Source organism: Leopardus geoffroyi, chromosome E1 (genome assembly GCF_018350155.1).
Source record: "Leopardus geoffroyi isolate Oge1 chromosome E1, O.geoffroyi_Oge1_pat1.0, whole genome shotgun sequence".
In the NCBI taxonomy this organism is placed as follows: domain Eukaryota; kingdom Metazoa; phylum Chordata; class Mammalia; order Carnivora; family Felidae; genus Leopardus; species Leopardus geoffroyi.
In genome coordinates, this window is record NC_059330.1 from 60792380 (window position 1) to 60811110 (window position 18731).

The 18731-nt window shown below is 58.7% G+C and overlaps 2 protein-coding genes across 3 annotated transcripts in view; both read right to left on the reverse strand.

The window, feature by feature from the left end:
* Positions 1–10191: 10191 nt before the first annotated feature.
* On the reverse strand, positions 10192–13650 carry CD7 (CD7 molecule). 2 transcript variants are annotated; one of them, XM_045489976.1, is made up of 4 exons: positions 12936–13650; positions 11707–12021; positions 11349–11482; positions 10192–10642 (listed from the first exon to the last, which is right to left on the reverse strand). In XM_045489976.1, the coding sequence occupies exons 1-4, from the start codon at positions 13009–13011 to the stop codon at positions 10535–10537; spliced, it is 633 nt and encodes a 210-aa protein (XP_045345932.1). In that variant the 5' UTR covers positions 13012–13650; the 3' UTR covers positions 10192–10534. The 2 variants fall into 2 exon arrangements, with proteins under 2 accessions (XP_045345932.1, XP_045345931.1); XM_045489975.1 differs by having other exon boundaries at positions 11349–11506.
* A 131-nt stretch (positions 13651–13781) lies between these two features.
* The window catches only part of SECTM1 (secreted and transmembrane 1), a 38307-nt gene continuing 33357 nt past the window's right edge, over positions 13782–18731 (reverse strand). Inside the window, exons 7-11 of the mRNA XM_045487251.1 lie at positions 17611–17745; positions 16137–16268; positions 15515–15826; positions 14970–15032; positions 13782–14806 (exon numbers count right to left, since the gene is read on the reverse strand). Of these exons, the coding sequence (XP_045343207.1) occupies positions 14652–14806; positions 14970–15032; positions 15515–15826; positions 16137–16268; positions 17611–17745 (797 nt within the window). The 3' untranslated portion in view covers positions 13782–14651. The remainder of the gene's footprint in view (positions 14807–14969; positions 15033–15514; positions 15827–16136; positions 16269–17610; positions 17746–18731) is intronic.

Genomic DNA, 18731 nt, shown 5'->3' on the forward strand with positions numbered 1-18731 from the left:
GCCTCCGCACGCCTGTGGGTGATGGCCAGCATGGCGGCTCTTGGGCAGGGCTCAGCAGGCCTGGGGCTTAGGGCAGCCGGTACCTCCTGGGCTTGGCTGGGCTGGGGCCTGGGAAGCTCCTCAAACACCCCCTGGCACCTGGGTAGCCACATCTTACCCGGAGCATCTGGGGATCTCTTGTCAACAGCAAACATTCCCTCGGCCCCACAGCACCAGCTTCGGGCACAAGATGATTCCTAGGAGCCCATAAGGGGGTCTCTTCCCCACTCCGCCACCAGTTTTCTGGCATCTTCCTCTGTGGTCTCCAGGGAGGCCCAAAGACCGTGCTGGATGCACAGAGAGGGGAGCAGACGGCAGCTCGTTTGCAGGCCTTGGGGCCTGAGGCCCAGGGTGTGGACTGTCTCGGCCATTTGCTGTGTCGTTGGCTTTCTGGGTTCCCGTCTCCCTTCTGTCAAATGAGGAGAGGCCACCCTCTTATAGGTCTCTCTGCGAAGCGGAGGACCCCCCCACCCCCCGCCCAGACAGCTCCCGGACCTGCTCTCGTCCGAACGGTGGGGGCCGTGGTTTTGGCGTTGCTCTCATATGCTCGTTCAGCTGAGGCCAGAGGACCTGCCGGCAACTCCCCACTTCTACAAGGTTTGGGGGGTCTCCCCTGAAGGGGACCCTCCTTGCCGGGCCATCCATCCACTCAGCTGGCTGGTTCTGTTGGAGGGGAGGCAGAACCTGCGGTCTTGTGAGGACTCAGGGCGTTAAGTGACTGACAGAGGGGGGCAGATGTGGGGCGCAGGCCGGGGCGTGGGTCTGAGGAACCGGGGGAGCCCCGGCCTGAGCAGGCAGACCACCTTCCCGTGGCCAGCCCATCCCCTGGGAGGCTTGGGGAAGCCCTGGACAAGGTCCATCGGACGGCGGGGTGATCAGAGAATCTGGAAAGTGACGGTGCCCCTCAGCCAGGGGACGGAGGACAGGAAAGGAAAAGGGGGAAGGGGCAGCAGGCGGTCAGGACACAAGTGGCAGAGGGGGAGGGCTGGCGAAGGGCCCCGGGGGCTTGGGGGCGTGGGAGCAGCAGCCAGTGTGGGGACCCCAGACGCACCGGTGGCGGGGCGGGGCCACGGCCACATGTGCGGGAACCCCTGGCCTGCGTTGGGGCTGAGCTCTCACAGGCAGGGGACTGGAGGTTGGGCCGGGCTTTCAGGGGTCTGTGGGCGTCTGTTTGCCAAGGTGGCGGTGGTGACGGTGGGGAGATGATACTTTACTTACCCGCCGGTCACCTGATCTGACTATGAGAGACGCAGACACCCGGATGCGGGCGCCCCTTAGGCTGTTGCTCTGTGGGTGTCGGGGTGCTGCAGGGTTTGTGCTGCAGGTGCCGTGAGGCCTGAGCACGGCTGGGGGCCGCGGCGAGGCCGGGGGGGGGGGGGGGGGGGCGGGGAAACTGCAGGCCCACGGCTCCTTCCTGCTCCCCGACGCCAGCCCCCACAGCCTCGGAGGGGGGTGGTCAGGTGTCTCTGCAGCAGCTCGGCTCTGTGCCCGCGGGGACAGTGGGGTCGGGGCGGGTGGACTTGGCCGCGGCCCTGAGCCCTTGGCCAGCGCGGAGCGTCACTGTGTCCAGAAGGGACCATCGTCACCGTCCCCAGCTTGCATCTGCTCCACACGCTGCTGTTTGGGCAGGTTCACAGCCCGCTGCCCCCGTCCCCAGCCAGGGGGGACGCTGTCGTCCTCTCCGTCGGGTCCCGGCGCTCATGCCAGGACCTCCCGCCCAGCCCGTCTGCCCTCCTGCCCCTGGACATTGTCCCCAGTGTGCCCACACTAGCCTCGTCAGCCTTGCAGCCCTGCCCTGCCGCCAGCCGCCCGAGTCTCTCCCTGCACCCTTGCCCGCGACACGTCAGCTCCTCTCGTTTGGATCTCCCTCCTGCCCCCCCCGGGGGGCCAGCTTGTTGACTTTCCACCGACCCCCCCAGCACTGGACCTAAGCCCTGGGAAGGGTGGCCACTCGGTCAGCATCTGCGGGATGCGTGTGAAAGTCACTCGAGGAGAGGAACCAGGACCCTCTTGGAGCCCCAAACTGGTCTCGGCCACGGGGTCATCCATCGGGCATGGCCCAGCCTGTTCCCCCAGATGAGCACCCACTGCCCCCCTGGGTGTCCCTGTCCCAGCCAATTCCGACAGCGGTGGGGGCAGTTCGTGAGGCCCACGGTAGACCCTCAGGGAAGCTTCCGGACGTTGGGGTCAGTGCTGCCCCTCAACCCTCTGGGGCCCCACCTCCCATAAAGGAAGGCTGTGGTGGGGCGGCGTCTGCCCCCAGGCGGGTTTGCGCCCTCGGTGCCCCCAGGTCAGGCGTGCTGTACACTTAGAGCTAAAGGTGCTGTAACCACGGTGGTGTAGACCCTCGTCTCCTGCCACCACACCTGTGTGTCGGGCAGGTGGCTTTGGGCTGGCCAGGGACGAGTTACTCTGGGCACACACTACTTGCCTTTAGTCGGGTCTGTGTATGGGTATGCGGTCTCCCTAAGAGCGACGAGTTTTTGCTCTCTGTCTGGGAGAGGGATGAGTGCGCAGGGGTGAACAGGGCCCTCCCCGACCAAAGTTGATGCCCGCACAGAACCTGTGACCGGGTCTTATGTGGAGATTAGAGTCTTTGCAGGCATGGCCAAGTTAGGATGAGGCCATCCAAGATGGCCCTAAATCCAATAAGACGGTGTCCTTGCAAGAAGAGAGAAATTTGGACACAGACAGGTGGCACCAGGGAGAAGTCCACGTGATGACAGAGGCCGCAGACCGAGGAATGCAGACTGCGGGCGGCCGCCAGCCTGTGGAAGAGGCCTGGAGCAGATTCTCCCTCAGATCCTCCAGGGAGATCCAACCCTGCCTCGACTTTGAACTTCCGGCCTCCAGAATTGTGAGAAAACAAACAAACAGACGAAAGGGAAAAGGAGGGAAGAGGGAGGGAGAGAGAGAACCTTCACGCAGCCTCCGTGCCCAGCGTGCAGCCTGACGTGCGGCTTGATCTCATGACTGTGCGAGATCGTGACCTGAGCCAAAATCAAGTCAGGCGCTCAACCGACTAAGCCACCCACACACCCCAACTTCTATTATTTTAAGCTCCCAGATTTGTAGTCATGTGTTACGGCGGCCGCAGGAAACAAATTACAATTTCTTCTGGGCTCACCCACTGCTCCTGGGCCGGCTCTCTCACCTTACCACGGGAAGGTGTGGGCGGAACAGCAACCAAGAGGCGCCCGTGTCCTCCAGAGCGTGGCCCCCGTGGCCAAGGAGCAAGGTGTGAGGTGTATACGGAGTGGACATTGCTGGTGAGGTCCATGCCTGTTGGGACATTTTCGCCTCCAGGACCACCCTCCATGAGGAGCCCAGCACAGTTATAACTATGCTGTCCCTCTTTTATTCTTTTCTTTTCTTTTTTTTTTTAAGTTTTTTTTAAAGAGTTTCTTTTTAAGAGTTTAACTCTTTTTAAGAGTTTCTTTTTTGAGAGAGAGAGAGAGAGACAGAGCACGAGCAGGGGGAGGGGCAGAGAGAGAGGGAGACACAGAATCCGAAGCAGGCTCCAGGCTCTGAGCTGTCAGCACAGAGCCCGACGGGGGGCTCGAACCCACAAACTGCGAGATCATGACCTAAGCCGAAGTCGGATGCCTAACCGACTGAGCCCCCAAGGGCCCCTCTTTTATTCTTTTTTGATCAGAGTCTCAGACAATAGAATTTCCTGGAATCCCTGTGATGGTAGGGAGCCACGGCTCACATTCTGTGCGTGTCTAGCCAGCCACGCACATCCTGGCCCACACTGTGCTTAGATGAAATGGCATTCAAACTCTGTGTTCTCTCTAGAAAACGGCACCACCAAATCCTGGTCATCTGAAGAGGAGGCCAAAAAGCAGGCAGTGACATCATGTAACAAAAAATAGAATGGTTGGGGTTGCCTGTTAATTTAAAAATACTATTTTCCAGATATTTTGGATGCTTTTTGAAATTCGTGATTCCTTTTCCCATTCTGAATATCCACTTTTGTACCTGATTTCTACCTTGGAAATTGGGTTTATTTCCAGAGGGAGCCTCTCTCAGTCCTCAGAGGCTCAGTTTCCACTGGGCCGGACCTGCTGCTTTTCCCTCCAAACGCCTCCACTGCCCTTGTGTTTTCTGAATTTACCCCTGACCGTCTGTAAGGCTGTCTCCCAGACCACACCTGGGGTATGGGGGCAGGGCGAGGACTTGGGTCCTGTGAGGGGTTGCAGAGATGTGGCCACACAGCCCTTAGACTGTCCAGAGGAACTCATGACCCTCTCTGCCTCTCCTCATCGCACAGTGCTGGCTCATGAGGGCCATGCTGTCCTGTGTTGTACCTGTCCTCCCCCCCCACCCCCCTCAACCCCCCCCCCCCGCTCTCCCATCGGTGGCCTCTTTAATTTCAGGTATGCCAGCCCATGTGTCTAGTTAAAGTAAAACGTGCACTACTACTCTGTGGAGGCATGTTTGTAATTCATGTAGATGGCATTGGGCCTGTAGACCTCATTCTGCTTCTGTTTTTTGCTCAGAACCGGATAACAGTAAGTGATTGTTAAAAAAAAGTTTCACCTTGGGCGCCTGGGTGGCGCAGTCGGTTAAGTGTCCGACTTCAGCCAGGTCACGATCTCGCGGTCCGGGAGTTCGAGCCCCGCGTCAGGCTCTGGGCTGATGGCTTGGAGCCTGGAGCCTGTTTCAGATTCTGTGTCTCCCTCTCTCTCTGCCCCTCCCCCATTCGTGCTCTGTCTCTCTCTGTCCCCCAAAAAATAAATAAACGTTGAAAAAAAGTTTCACCTATGGTTTCTATTTGGTGCACGTAGAATTCCATGTTAATTAATGGCACGATTCAGATCTGAAGGGACGCACTAAAACCTTAGGTTGAAGCGGTTGTTTTATTGATTTTTCCAAGTGCCGCTGTCATTCCTGGCTTTACGTATTTTACCTGTTTATTTTTAGGTTCATATGTATTTACATTGGTTCTATATTTTTGTTCTACCGTTGCTTTTAGCAACACTACTATTCTGTCAGAAAATAGGACCAGTAACTCCAGCTTTCTTTTGGTTTGTGTTTGCTTTTTATGTTTTCCACCCTCTTATTTCCAGCCTATTGATGTTTCTTTGTTTAAAGCGTTTTGTCTAACGGACCACCTATTGTTGAATTTTTTCTTTTAAACCCAGTTTGACACTGTCTTTTAATTGGTGAGTTTGACCCATTTACACTTATTGTGAAAGTATTTATTGTATGATTACTGCAGTTGTAATTCCTGTTATTAGGACTAATTGTACTTAACTGTTAAATCAGTACATTTTGTCACCTCATTTCATATTTTCCATTCACTGTGTAGTCTTTTGCATTTATTATTTTTTTTCTTTTCCTGTTTCCACTGGGCAGCTCTTTCTGCTGGTTTTTGTAGTATGTTCTGTTTGGCTTCTTACTGTGGCTGCCCTTGGACCCCTTCCTACTCATTTTTTGGATTGATTTCTTAACCTTATCTTGGTCTGTGTCTTCCTTCTGACCAGATAGATGTCTCAGCATTTTCTCCCCCTCCTCCTCTCCATTGTGCTAGTGTTATCTAGAATTTTAGTTCTAGATTGTTATGTAGATTGCAGGTTGTATGTTTCTTTAGTCATTGTTTTCTGGCAAAAGTAAACTCTGTCGTTATTGGTGTCTTTTTTCTCCTGTAATGTCTCCTATGTTTGGGTCTGCTTTATTTGAACACTGACTCCAAGAGTGATTTCAAACTCTGATTTCAAACAGAATATCTTTATTACACCCTTACACTGAGATGATAACTTAATGTTTCAAGTACAAAGTCATTCTCTTTCAGTAATTAATACTTAAGTATTATTCCACCGTCTTCTGGGTTTTGTCTTTTTTTTTAGTGCTTACTCATTTTTTGTGTGTGAGAGAGAGACAGAGAGAGAGTGGGGAGGGGCAGAGAGGGAGACACAGAATTGAAAGCAGGCTCCAGGCTCCAAGCTGTCAGCACAGAGCCTGATGTGGGGCTCGAACTCGAGAACCATGAGATCATGACCTGAGCCAAACTCGGACGCTTAACCGACCAAGCCACCCAGGCGGCCCTCCCTTGCTTTCTTGAATGCGGAGTTGTCTCTGGGAAATCTGATGCCGCCTGAAATTTGGGATTTCTTTCTCGCCCCCAGAATGCGTGGGTGCGGGCTCGCCTTCTCTGCCCTCCCTCTGCTGGTGGGCCGTCTGCTGCCCCTTTACTGAGAGTCTCACATGATGGGGTTTGGGGGTGATGGTGGGCTTCAGAGCCTACGGCCAATAAAGAATTCTTGAAGACGTCTTTGGTGCAGAAAGGTGATTTTATTAAAGCCCGGGGACAGGGTCCGTGGCAGAAAGAGCTGCACAGGGGTTGTGAAGACTGAGTGATTATATACTACGGAGTTCAGGACGTAGAGTCAAAAGGGGGGCCTCCAGAAGGACTGCGAGGTGCTAAAGAAGATGCCTAAGACACCTGAGGCCTTGCTATTGTCAAGCTGAGGTTGTTTTCCCTCCAGGAAGGCATTAGCATTAGACAGTAGGAGGTTCTTGGAGAAACGGGTATTTGCCTCAAGTATCCGTCAACGGGCTGCAGGTTACAAAGAAATGTATTTTTACCTGCCATTTCCTTCTTGCCTTCGTTTCCCACATCTATGGAGGGGAAGGTGATGTTGGGGCTCCAGGAAACTGAGTCTACAGGTTTCTGGAGATTGGGTTATTGACAAGATTGCCTTTTTCTTGTAATATATGAAGATATTTGTAAAGTGATGGAGACTCATGGCCTGCGACCGTGATCTCTATCAGTTAACCATTGGTTTTCTGTCCTTTCCTTTGTCCTTGGGCAGCTGGGAGTGCCTGAGGAATGTCACACACATCCCCTGAGGGCAAGGGGGGCGGGGGGGGGGGGGGTTGCTAGCTCCTACTTTGTCCTCAGCCTGCCGCACACTCCCTCGGCATCACACAGTCTGCCTCTGGGGCTCTCACTGTCCTGTCTCCCTTTCTCAGGCCCTCCTTGAAGAAGTTTCTCCTCCACCACCCTTATCTCTGAGGGTTCCCTTACTTCTCTTCTCCTTTTGGGAGATTTCCTCTGTCAGGTCTCCCCTCCCTCTCCAGCTGCTTGTTCCCTCTGGTATCATTGGGTCAATGATTATGGTATTATTCCTGACCTTCCTGAGTGGATGACTTGATGACTGTCCTCCAAGGGTGTCTGTTACTCTAGCCTTGACTCTGGTGTGCTTGGCCCTGTCCCGAGAAGTGTGGACAAGGCCCAGTTGGCCGGCTGTCCCCTGAGGATGTGAGGTATCAGGCCATGGGTCTTGAGGGGGCCAAGTCTGGTCCAGGGTTGTGGGGCCTGTTGCATCCACACGACTCCTGAAACAGAATGCTACAGGTACCAGTGACAGTCACAACAAAGTTTATTACAATGAGAGGCAAGGCCAACAGATCGGGACCGACACTCTTGGCCAGAGTGCGGTCTGGAACAGCCGGGGTACAGAGTTTTTATAGCTGACCACATCGTCTTATCATCACCTGGGAACAGAACAAAGAAATAGTTTCCAGATGGGGGTGGAAACAGTTCAGACATGCCCTTGCCCCGATCCAATCAAACACTACACCAGTTGATTTTCCTTAAAGTTTTGTTCCCTTGATTGATAGGACAAGGCTGTTATCTTAATCTACAGCGTTAAAACAAAGCTGTTATTTCTTAAGGCTACAGGTTAGCCCTACACTACAATTTAACCCTTACAGGGCCAGCCAACCTGGAGTGTGGAGGGGTGAGGCCCTGGACAGGCTGAGACCCCACCCCTCAAGACCCTCTTCCTGCCATGCCCATCACCGCCCTCTGGCTGCCCTCCCTGGCTAGCCCCTGCATTGGGAACTAGGCTCTCTGGGGAGCATGAGTGGCCATCCTCTGGCTTTGAAGGCCAGTGTGGGAAGGAGTCGACACCCTATGGTGCCTGTTCTCACTGCTCCCCACTGTCCCCAGCAGTGGCCTGGGGGTGGGAGCTGTCGTGTTGCCTCTTGCCGTCCAGACCTCCGCCTCTGTGGTCTGAGCTTCTGTGGTCTGAGCCCACACCTGCGTGGTGGACAGAGCATTTGCTCTGCAGAGGCCCATTCTGAGGGTTTACTGTGGTGTTTGGTTCTCGTGGCACCTCACCACATGGAGCAGTCCTTGTCCCCATTTTACGGGTGAGGAATTTGAAGCCTGAGAGGTTCAGGCACAGAGGTAGACAGTGGGGAACCAGGACTTGGATGGTGCTCTGGTTGTCATGAGAGGAATAAACCAGGCATATCATGTTTAAGTATCTATCATCTATCTATCTATCTATCTATCTATCGGCTATCTACTTATCTATCATCTATCTATCACTTATCTATTATCTATCTATCTATCTATCATCTATCATTTACCTATTATCTATCATCTACTTATCTATCATCTATCATTTATCTATTATCTATCTATCTATCTACTTATCTATCATCTATCTATCATCTTTCTATCTATCATCTGTATTTCACAACATGCCCGGCACACAGGAATGCTCGCGAAGGACTGGGGGAGTGGGTGACATGGGAGAGGAACTCAGCCCTGCCCTGCAATCGCCATGGTCTGGAGGGTGGACAGAGAAGCAGCCGGTCATGGGACAATCATGAGGAGGGTGAGGATGTGGGAACATGACCCTGAGCACGGAGGGGAGTCACCAGGAGGGGTTCTTGCCAGGAGGAGGACGGTGGGGCTGTGACTCAGGCACAGCCTCTGATTGCTGGGGTGAGGTCAGGCTGAGATCTCCTCAGGTGACAAGGGCCTCCGGAGGCTGGCTGGAGGTGATGATTTCCACCTCCAGGAAGTTGCTTCTGAAGGGTGGGGAGCAGGGAGAGAGTGCAGGCGCCTGGGAGCTGCAGGGGTGGGGGGCAGTGGGAAGCATGTCCAGCCTGGCCTGGATACCACAGAGTCCAGCTCTGGAAGAGAGCATGGACCCCGCTCCCCTCATTTACAGAGGGGACACTGAGGCCCAGAGGGGTGGGACTTGCCGAGTGGTCCGGAGTGGGGACCACCAAGAGACACCTGTTGTATCCCCGGGTCTGTAGGGCGGTCTGCACTTCCTCCGGGGGCCCCTGGGAGGCTGGGACACCAGGACCTGGTGTCTCTTTGCCGATCTTCCTGACTGCCATCTGGGTCCCAGGGGTAGGTCCCTGGTGGCCTCCAGAAAAATTGCTGAGTTTGTGTCCCAGGCTGCCCGCCCTGGCCCGAGGTGTCCTGGTAACTTCCCGCCTGGGGAGCACACGTCCCACCAGCCAAAGACACAATTCTAGAAGCGGGGTTTCCAAGTAAAAGGAACATCATACCTTAATGACGTTTTAATCTTTGCCAACGCAGGGGGTGGCGGGTTATTTAATTTCTGCTGATATTTCATGGATAACTAGCAATTTGAATGGTCTCCTATGTTCATCACTCATTTTTGCTCTTTGCTCATTTTTCTCTGAATGTTTTCTTTCCATTAATTGATAAGGATCTTCATAAATTAAGCATATTAACCTTCGTTCGGTAATCTTTCTCCCCCCCAAGTTTGTAGATGCTTGCCATGTATTTATGCGTGTAGGGTTTTTATAGAGCGAGGTTTTCGACCAGTATAGCCAACCATATTAGTGTTGTCTTTCCAACTCTGATAGGGGTTTGAGGGCACAGGACGGGGGGGGGGGGGGGGGGTGGGCAGCACGGTCTGCTGTTTCTCAGCTCAGAGTCTAACAGGACACGTCACGGTTCGCACCCACACTGGGGGTGCCTTGTTTCCCACCCGAGAGCAAACATAGATACCCAAGTTCCCATCGCCCCCCAACACGAGGGCACGTGGGGAAGGGCTCTTAGTTAAGACCCCGAGTCACCGCTGCCGGGCCCCTCCTCCACCCCCACCTCATTGTGTGATGGAGGCAGGTGAGGCCAGGTGAAGGGGGCTGAGGGGGTGGGTGAGGGCCCTGGTTGATCTGCCCCTTCTGCAGCCCACCCAGGGTGACAGGGGCCCCCTTGGGCCTGGAGTGGGGAAGGGCCCCCTTGCTCATGTCCTTCCTCAAGGTGTCACACAGAATCACACAGGCCGCAGAAGTCCCAGAAGGTGTTTGGGGAGGGTGTCAGCCCCTCCTGGGCTGTCAGCTGGTTGAGAATAGATGCTGGAGTCGGGGACGGGGGAGAAGTGCTTTATTTCAGGGGCTGGGCGACCCCTCCCTCTTGCCCCTCTCCCAGGCCCAGGGCCCAAGTCCATCCTGCAGAGGAGCCCCCCCTCCCCCCCGCCGTTTGAGGGCAAGGGCAGCAAGCAGCAGGTCAGAGAGGCTTCCTGCCTGGTGGCCCCGAGGTGCCAGAACCAGCAGAGCAGGGCAGCCCGCAAGGCAGGAAGTAAGCAAGGAAGGCCTCCTGGAGGAGGTGCCGGGAGCCCGACGGCCCCAGGGATCCGCCTGAGCGACCTCGCCGGGTCAGGCGGCCCTCCGCAAGCTGCACCTAGGCAGCCTGGGGGGCCCGCGGGGCTCACTGGTACACGTTGGGGATGGACACCGTGTTCCGGTTGCCATAGGACATGTCCTCGTACACCACGCACGCCGGGTTCTTATCCTTCAGGCGGCAGAGTTTCTTGATCTGAAAGACAAGCCCCTCCTCTCTGTCCGGGGTCCTGCTCGTTCTGGGGCGTCCCCCGTCTCCAGTGCGCACCCCCTTCGGGGGTTGTTTGACCCTGGAGATGCTGCTGGGCTTCCAGGCATGAGGCCAGCTCCCAAGGCGCCCCCGCCAGCCCCCCAGGGCCCTGGAGCTGCCCCAGGCCGGGGGGTGGGGGGGGCAGTGGACCTTGCTTCGGAGGCCTGGGGAGGGGGTGCGCTGTCCCAAGGTGTGGACGGGGCAAAGGCGCGCCGGCCGCGAAGAGCTGAGTGACCAGGGCAGAGCTGACCCCTTCCCGGCACCTGGCACCCCTGATGTGCACTTTCACACCTGCCCACGCTGATCTCAACCCGCAGGCTCGCACACACACACTGCACGCACAACAGTGCTCACCCGTGTGCACACACACTCACGCGCTCACACGCGTGCCCGCCCGTCTCTCTGAGCCTCTCCCCCCGCCCTCCTCTTACGGCTGTGTTTTCCTCCTGGGCCCACGCCCATCCCTGCTCGTGGTCCCGTTCTTGGCCCACCCCCCCCCACCCCCCACCCCCCACCTTGGACCCTGCCGTCTAAGCCCGCGGGCCTCCCGGGGACCCTGGTGGACGGGCTGCAAGGTCCTGGGGTTTCCCTGGGGCTTCTCAGAGGAGCCAGCTGACAGCGACACAGGTGACAGCCGGGGGTTCACACCGACCTGTGTCCTCCTCAGCACACACGTCGCCCCCAGCGCCAGCCCGATGATGAAGCAGCCCGTCGCCAGGGCCACAGGGAAGGAAAAGCGCATCAGCGGGGCCTCCCGGCTCGCGTCCGCGGCCTCGGGCGGCTTGTCTGAGGAAGGAGTGGAGAGCGCCACTGGGCGGGCGGCGGGCTTCCGGATCGAGAGAGCCTTCGGGGCTCCCGGAGGGGCTCTGGGGTGGGGGGATGGGCCACCCGGGGCCTTCCTGGAGGCAGTGGGCTCACGCCAGCGGGGAAAGGCCCCCAGACGAAGGCAGGGGGGCCGGGTCTAACCGGCAGGCAGGGGAAGTGGGTCCTGGGGTAGGCACGTCCCCTACCTGTCACCACGAGCAAGGTGCCGGGGCCCCAGACCTCGTCGTTCGCGACCGCCTGGCAGGCATAAGCCCCGGTGTCGGCCGGCTGCAGGCGGTGCACGGTGACCGTCAGGTTGTGCTGCCGCCCTGAGAAGACAACGCGTCCCCGAAACTGCTCATCCACCGTGGGCTCCTTCTCGTCTTCGTAGTAAATCACACTGCTGGGCCTCGGCCACCTCTGCTTCAGGTAGACCCCGAACAGGAACCCGCTGGTGGAGCAGGTGATGTCGACGGAGCCCCCCTCGGGGGCAATCGCGTAGGGGGGGTACTGCCGCACCTCTGCAGGAAGGACCCCCTGCTGTCACCGCTGGCCTGGCCAGAAGGGCAGGGACCCTCCTCGCTGCAGGGGATGCTGGAGGGACAGAGGTGCCCCCGGGGCAGCCCATGGCTGTCATGTCACCACAGCCGGGCGTCTTGCCCCGGAGCAGCTCCGGGGTAACTGCACCCCCGTGGCTGTCCTCGAGGGCTGAAGGGGCCCCGGGGCGCTGGGCTGCCCGTGACCTCTCCCCACACAGGGGCCCAGGGGACCTTTGGGCCTTGGGCAGCTCTGACCACATCTCCTGTCCCTACACCTTCTCCCTCTCTTGACTGACAGTGGAGACAGCCGAGAGACTGTCCCGTCTCCGTCTCTCTTTCCTTTCTGGCTGCCTCAGTTTCCCCATCACTTCCAGGCACCTAGACCTGGTGGCATCTTTGCCTGTCTGTGGGACACCCAGAAATGTCCCCATCTGTGCAGCTGGGGCCCAGCAGGACCGGCTTCCTGGTGCAAACACGAGCCGTTTTGATGTAATCCAAACATCAGTCTCTCAGCAAACTAAATTCTGGAGATTCTTTTTTTTTCCTACTGAGTCTCCCCACCCTGCCGTGTGTGCCGGATCTTTCCATCCTATTGCAGAACTTTGCACATGTATCTGTTTTAAAAAGCAAACTAATAGACGAAATCCTCCCATAACAAAGGCAGCCTTGCTAATTACGAAAAAGAGAACCCCCAAGACATTTAGGTAAAGAAAAAGCCCAAAGCCTCGGTGATTCTGCCCCGAGACGGCACCAACAGTGGGGTGGGGGGCTCGGTGGGGAGGTCATGCTCAGCGTCCCCAGACCACCCCCTTCCGAGGAAGGAGCATCCCCAGGTGGGGGGTACTGAGCCCTCCGGGGGCAGGGGGAGCGCAGTGGGAGACGCAGGGAGGGCTTACCTTGGGTGGCCAGGGCCCTGAGCAGGGTGCAGGCCAGCATAAGGAGCTCAAAGAGCAGTGGGAACTCTGGGGCCATGCCTGCCGCCGCCGTGCCCACCACAGACCCAGCGACAAGGGAAAGGCAGGGCCCCCTCTCTCGGCCCTCTTCCTGTCTGCAGCACCCAACTGCCTGCCACCACCTCTGAGGCACCGCCTCAAAAGCCCCAATGCCAGGCCAGGAGGCTGTGACTGGTGGTCCAGGCTTTCTGGGAGGGCTTTCTGGAGGCGGTGCCACGGGCAAGGGGAGGTGCTGAGAGCCAGGCTGGGAGGGGCGGTCCTTACTCCCTTCCCCCTTTGGCACTGTCCTGCTGAGTGTTCACAGACAACTGGTCACCCACTCCTGTCTCCGCAGGCTCGGGGTTCAGGGCAGGAGCAGGGGAAAGCCAAGGGGGTGCCCTGGGTGAGTTGGGGTTCAGGCTCCAATTGCCCTGGTCACTTTTTTCTTTTTTTTTTTAAAGTGTATTTATTTATTTGAGAGAGAGAGAGAGAGAGAGAGAGAACCTATGTGCAACAGCAGAGGAGGGGAAGAGAGAGGGAGAGAGAATCCCATAGAGAAACCCTTGAAAATACAAGCAGCAAGGAGGAAATGAACACAAAGACCCAGACCCAGAATTTCCTTGTAGGTCTGGGCCCCTGTCAAGGCGCCACGCAGGGCCCTCCTCCATGTGGGGCTCTCCGCAGGGAGGGAGGAACCCGAATATCTGCTTCTTTTGAATGTTCTAGGACTTTTTAGTGCCTGAAGACAGAAAGCAGCTTCTTTTAGACTTGTTTTTCCCCACTTAAAAAAAATGTGTATTTCCCAGGTCATTTCATGGTTTCTCGATTGGTTTGTTTTATTCATCTTAAGGATTGGCGTTATGGGTGTTTTCCAAAGCACTGAACGCGTGCTTTAGAAAAAGCCCGTATGTCCCTCTTAAGAACACACTGAATGGAGTCATGCAGTTGTGATTAGAGAGTCATCTGACGTAAAGGGGTTTGGGGTGGGGAAGGGTCAGCAGGGGGGCTGTGGGGGAGGGGCCCCGTGGCTGGGGGGGGAGAAGGGGGGAGCCAAGTGCCGCGGCCCGAGCTGCCACCTGTCGCCTGCCCCCGCTGGCGAGCCCCCTAGCGGTGGAGGCGGGGCTGGCTCCCCCACCTCAGGCCTCTAGGCCCTCAGCTTGACCCCGGGGCAGGACGGTCCCCCAAAGCCGTTCTTGCTCCTGGTCAGAGACAGGGGTGTGCCCAAGATCAACCTAAGACCCAAAGAAGGGTGCCTCTGAGGCTACAGCAGCCCCTTGTGCACCCGCGGCCGGAAGTACACCCCCAGCCCCACCCCACTGGCCCTGACGGGGCAGAGGAGGGAGAGGTCCTCTGAGGCCGAATGTTCTGGAACTTGAGATTTTCCCATCTTTGACCACAGAGTCGGGGAGCCAAGAGAGCTGCCGGGGGCCCAGGTGGAGAAGAGCCTGCGGCTGGGGTGGGGAGCCAGAGGATCGACCTGGGGCCACCCTCCGCCCCGGCAGGGAGCTGGCCCCTGGGCCGTAGGGCCGAGCAGGTGTCCTGGGCCAGCAGACGGGGACGGGGGGGGGGGGGCCTGCGCCTGTCCGCCACCTCTGTGAGGTGCACGGGCTTCTGTCAACCAGATGGGTGTGGGACACGCGGGGCTCCGTTGCTGGGGGGTGAGTTTCGGTGCCGGTGGCCTCAGATCCCTGGGGGCTTCAAGTACAGGGGACTGTGCCGTCGGCGCCAGGCTAACACGGTGACCACCAGGATGGCGAGGGCGGCACTGACACCGGTGACCACGAGCACCACCTGGAGCTGGCGTTCGGCCCACCCCGGGCACGGCATCTGCGGGCCTGTGGGAGCGGGCGGGGACGTCACTTATTCTCCCGCCAGGAGGGCACCCTCAAGGGGGACACCACCCCTGTAGGCAGGAGGTGGCATGGGTGCCAGGCTCAGAGGGCGGGGACAGCCCGGGGGACCCGAGGGGGCTCCCCGGGCGCAGGTAAGAACACTTACCACAGGAAGAGGTGAGGGGTAGGACTCCTGTCTGGTTCAGGTCCTGGGCCTCTGCGCCTGATGCTGCCCCCCCCCAGCCCCAAGTATCAGATGAGTCCAGGAGGGGCCGGCCGGGCTGGGGGCACCGTTCCCAGCCCTCTCACCGCCCCTGTCCCCAGAGCTCAGGTGGCTGTGATCGGATCCGAGCCGGCTAGGGGTGCGGTGCCCTGCGAACTTTGAGCAACGTGAGGAGAGGGAGTGGAACAGGGTTGGGGGGGCAGGGCCGGTGTTGGGAAGGGGGTGGTGGGAGAGGAGGGTCTGGTCTGGCTGGAGAAGCAGAGGGATCGGGGGCCCCACCTGCTCCCTGGACAGGGCAGCCCCCCACACCGAGCCCCCTTCAGGATCAGGTGCCCAGTGCCTTTGGGGGCAGGGGCTTGTGTTGTTTCACTTTGTTTTGTTGGAACCTTGGCCTGCCCTTCCCAGGCCGCCCCCCCCCCCCCCCCCCCCCCCCGGGGAGAGAGCCACTCCTCCCCTGAACTGCCCTCCCAAACAGGAGCACAGCTCACCTAAAACGTCCAGCGTGGTGACTTTAATATTCCTCTGCAGACCTTTGAGATGCCACTTGTAACGCCCAGCCTGGGCATCGCTCGCCTTCGGAATCACCAGCTGTGCCACACCTCCGCGGACCCGCAGCTGCCACTCACCCCGGCAGAAGCAGCCTGGGGGCGTCACCCTGAAGAGGGGCTGGGAATCCTCCCCAAGGGCAATCAGGTAGACGGTGACGCCCAAGAAGGGGTTGGAGATGTTGCAGGACATCACGGCCCGCTCACCCCTCGACACGGAAACCACGCCTTCGGTGCAGGAGGGGTTGTCCCAGTCTGTGAGCAGGGGACAGGTCACACGTGGGTCACGGCTGGGCCTCAGGACGTTCCTGACCACCCTCCCTGGGGCCGGTGGGGGGCAGCCAGTGACGGGACAGGGCCCCTGGGGACACGGGAGCCCTGCTCGGGGCAGAGGACACATCGAAGAGCGAAGAGCAGCGGGTCTCAAGTGGGAAAACAAGACAGGGACGAAAAGGAGGGGAGGGCCATGTGGGTGCTGAGTCACCTGGCCTGAGGCATCCCGTCCTGGCCCGGGGGGCAGATTCGGGGGGCGGGGGAGGCAGGTGTCACTGCTCTGCCGACTCACCTGAGCGTTGGGAAGTGGTGGCCCTGTGCAAGGCTGCCTCCGTGTTCCCTGGGGCCGGCCTCGGTGTCCCCAGCTCCTGGGCCAGGAGTGCGCAGTCGGCACACTCCTCTCCACAAGGAAGGTCCCCAGCTCCTGCGGGACACCCGCCCAGCCATGTTGGACCCCCAGCTGCCCCACCCCTGCTGGCGGTGCAACCAGCCCACACACAATCTGGGGAAGGCTGCGTCTGGGAATGGACTCACCCGTCGCCGGCCTCACCCTGCAATCGGGGTGAACTCTGACCCCGGGGGCCCCAAGTACCAGCACAGGGCGATGAGCCAGGCCCCCCCATCCCGCCACACCAGTTCCCTCTAGGGCCCGGACACATATGGACAGACAGCAGACGGGGACGCGCCGTTAACCGAGTACAACACGGCGTGGCGGGTGCCACGTGTGGGCGTGTGCCCGGGGCCTCGGGTGCCCGCAAGAGAGAGGGTGTGTGAGGTGGGAGTTCGTGCGAGGCAGGCACGTTCGGGGCCGGCGGGGTCCTCACAGGCCACAGTCACAGGTGTGTACCTCGTGAGGGCAGCTAGGCCAAGGGAGAGGACGAGGGAGCCAGTAGGAAGCCCCCCGTGTCCCAGCGGGGGCTAGTGGGGCCTCCGCAAGCGTGTCCGTGGCGGGAACCCGACTGGAAAACCCCTGCTGTCCCCTCAGTCGTCGGAGTGCTTGCCCCAGAAGGGTTGGAAACTGCTTTCTCTCCATCTTTACAAAAGCACCAAAGGGCTGCATAGACACACGCCTGTGATAAACATTCGAACAACTGGAAAGGGCCCCCCACCCCCCCACACCGACAGAGAGGCTGCTGGGTTGAGGGGGGAGCCCAGGCCGGGAGCCCAGGTTGCAGGAATAATCACCATGCCCACATGGGGGGCTGACTCGAGGACCGTCAGGGGAACAGGGGGCGGCCGGGGACTCTGTTGCACGGGTGTGGGATGTGCCTGGGGCCCCGGCATCTTTGACGAGCCGCGCAGCCCTGACCTGGGGCCGTGGGGTGGGACTCGCTGGGAGGTCCCGCAGGACCCACGGCTCCGAGTCTGCAGGGCCGCCCGTGTCCCGAGAGTCTGCATTTCTAACGAGCTCCCAGGTGGTCACGGAGCTGCTGGCCCAAGGGGGGATCGGGGACCAGAGCAGGGACAGAAAATCCTCACCCCGCTGTCCCTCCTCCGGCCATAGCACTTGTCGCTAACTGAGCAGGGCGCTCTTTCCCTGGAAACGGGACAGGCTCTCGGACATCTGCCCAGCGCTCTGACGGTCGTCACTGGGCGCTGGGGCGGGCAACCACTGTGTGCTGTCCGTGGGGGCGGGGGAGGGCTTGGCTCGTCCCATTACGGCCCAGGGGCGCTCGCCTCGGGGGTAGGTCACCACCTGGGCCTGACGGAGATCTGCTCCCCCCGCCCCTGCCAGGCCCCCCAGAAGACGGGATCCTGAGACTCACTTCCATCCTGAGCACTCAGGGCGGTGGCTGGGACGATGGGCCAGAGCATCCTGGTAACCAGGAGGAGGAAGGTCAAGGACAGCATGGCAGGCAGCACAGGGAGGCAGGGAACCTCATTGGTTCTTGGGACACTCCCTAGAGGAAGGAAAGACACGGGGTCAGAGGTCTCTCGGGCTGCAGCCTGGCCAGGGACAGACAGGGGTCCCGAGCTCCTTCGGGACCCACTGTGCCCGATGCCAGAGCCCCTGCCTGAATCTTCTCCACGCAGCCTGCCTTTCTCTGTACCCTTATCACACACGCAGTGCTGGCCACGGTCACACACGCGAGCAACACGGACAAGCCAGGAGGGAAGTCAACGGGAGACAGTCCTGCTGTCACCGTCATAATTATAACAAAATGTGCAAACCTGCCCGAATCGTGTCCCTGCGGAAACGGGTGATGCCGTGGAGAGTCTGCTACAGCACTGGGGTCAGACGCCGTCCCGAGACCGCTTCTGACGCCCCTGCCCTCCCCACCCTTGTGCTTTCCGTGGCTGGGTGCAGCCGCTTCCTTTTGGGAGCCCCTCAGGGGGGCGTGTTGTTGTCAACAAGGGCCCAAGGAGGCCTCCTGTGGGACCGGCACATCCCCATCGGTATGCGGGGCTCACATGTCCCATCATGCCGGTGCCCACGGTGGACACTCCTGGCCTCCATCAAATGTGACCTTTTCCCTGATTAGTTTAAACTGTTTAAAAGTACTTATTTATTTATTTAAAGGTTTTATTTTTGAATAATCTCTATACCCGACGTGGGGCTCGAACTCACAACCCCAAGATCAAGAGTCACACGGTCCACTGGCCGAGCCAGCCGTGTGCCCCCAGTTAAAAGTACGTTAAGGGGCACGTGGGTGGCTCAGTCGGTTGAGCGTCCGACTTTGGCTCAGGTCATGATCTCACGGCTCCCCGCGTGGGGCTCACTGCTGTCAGTGCAGAGCCCGCTTCAGACCCCCGGTCTCTCTCTGCCCCTCTGCCGCTTGCGTTCTGTCTCTCAAAAATGAATAAACGTTAAAAAAAAAAAAAAAGTATTTTAACATCGCTTGCCAGAGTATTTGTTGACCTTTGGATTTCAAAATAGACTTTCTGA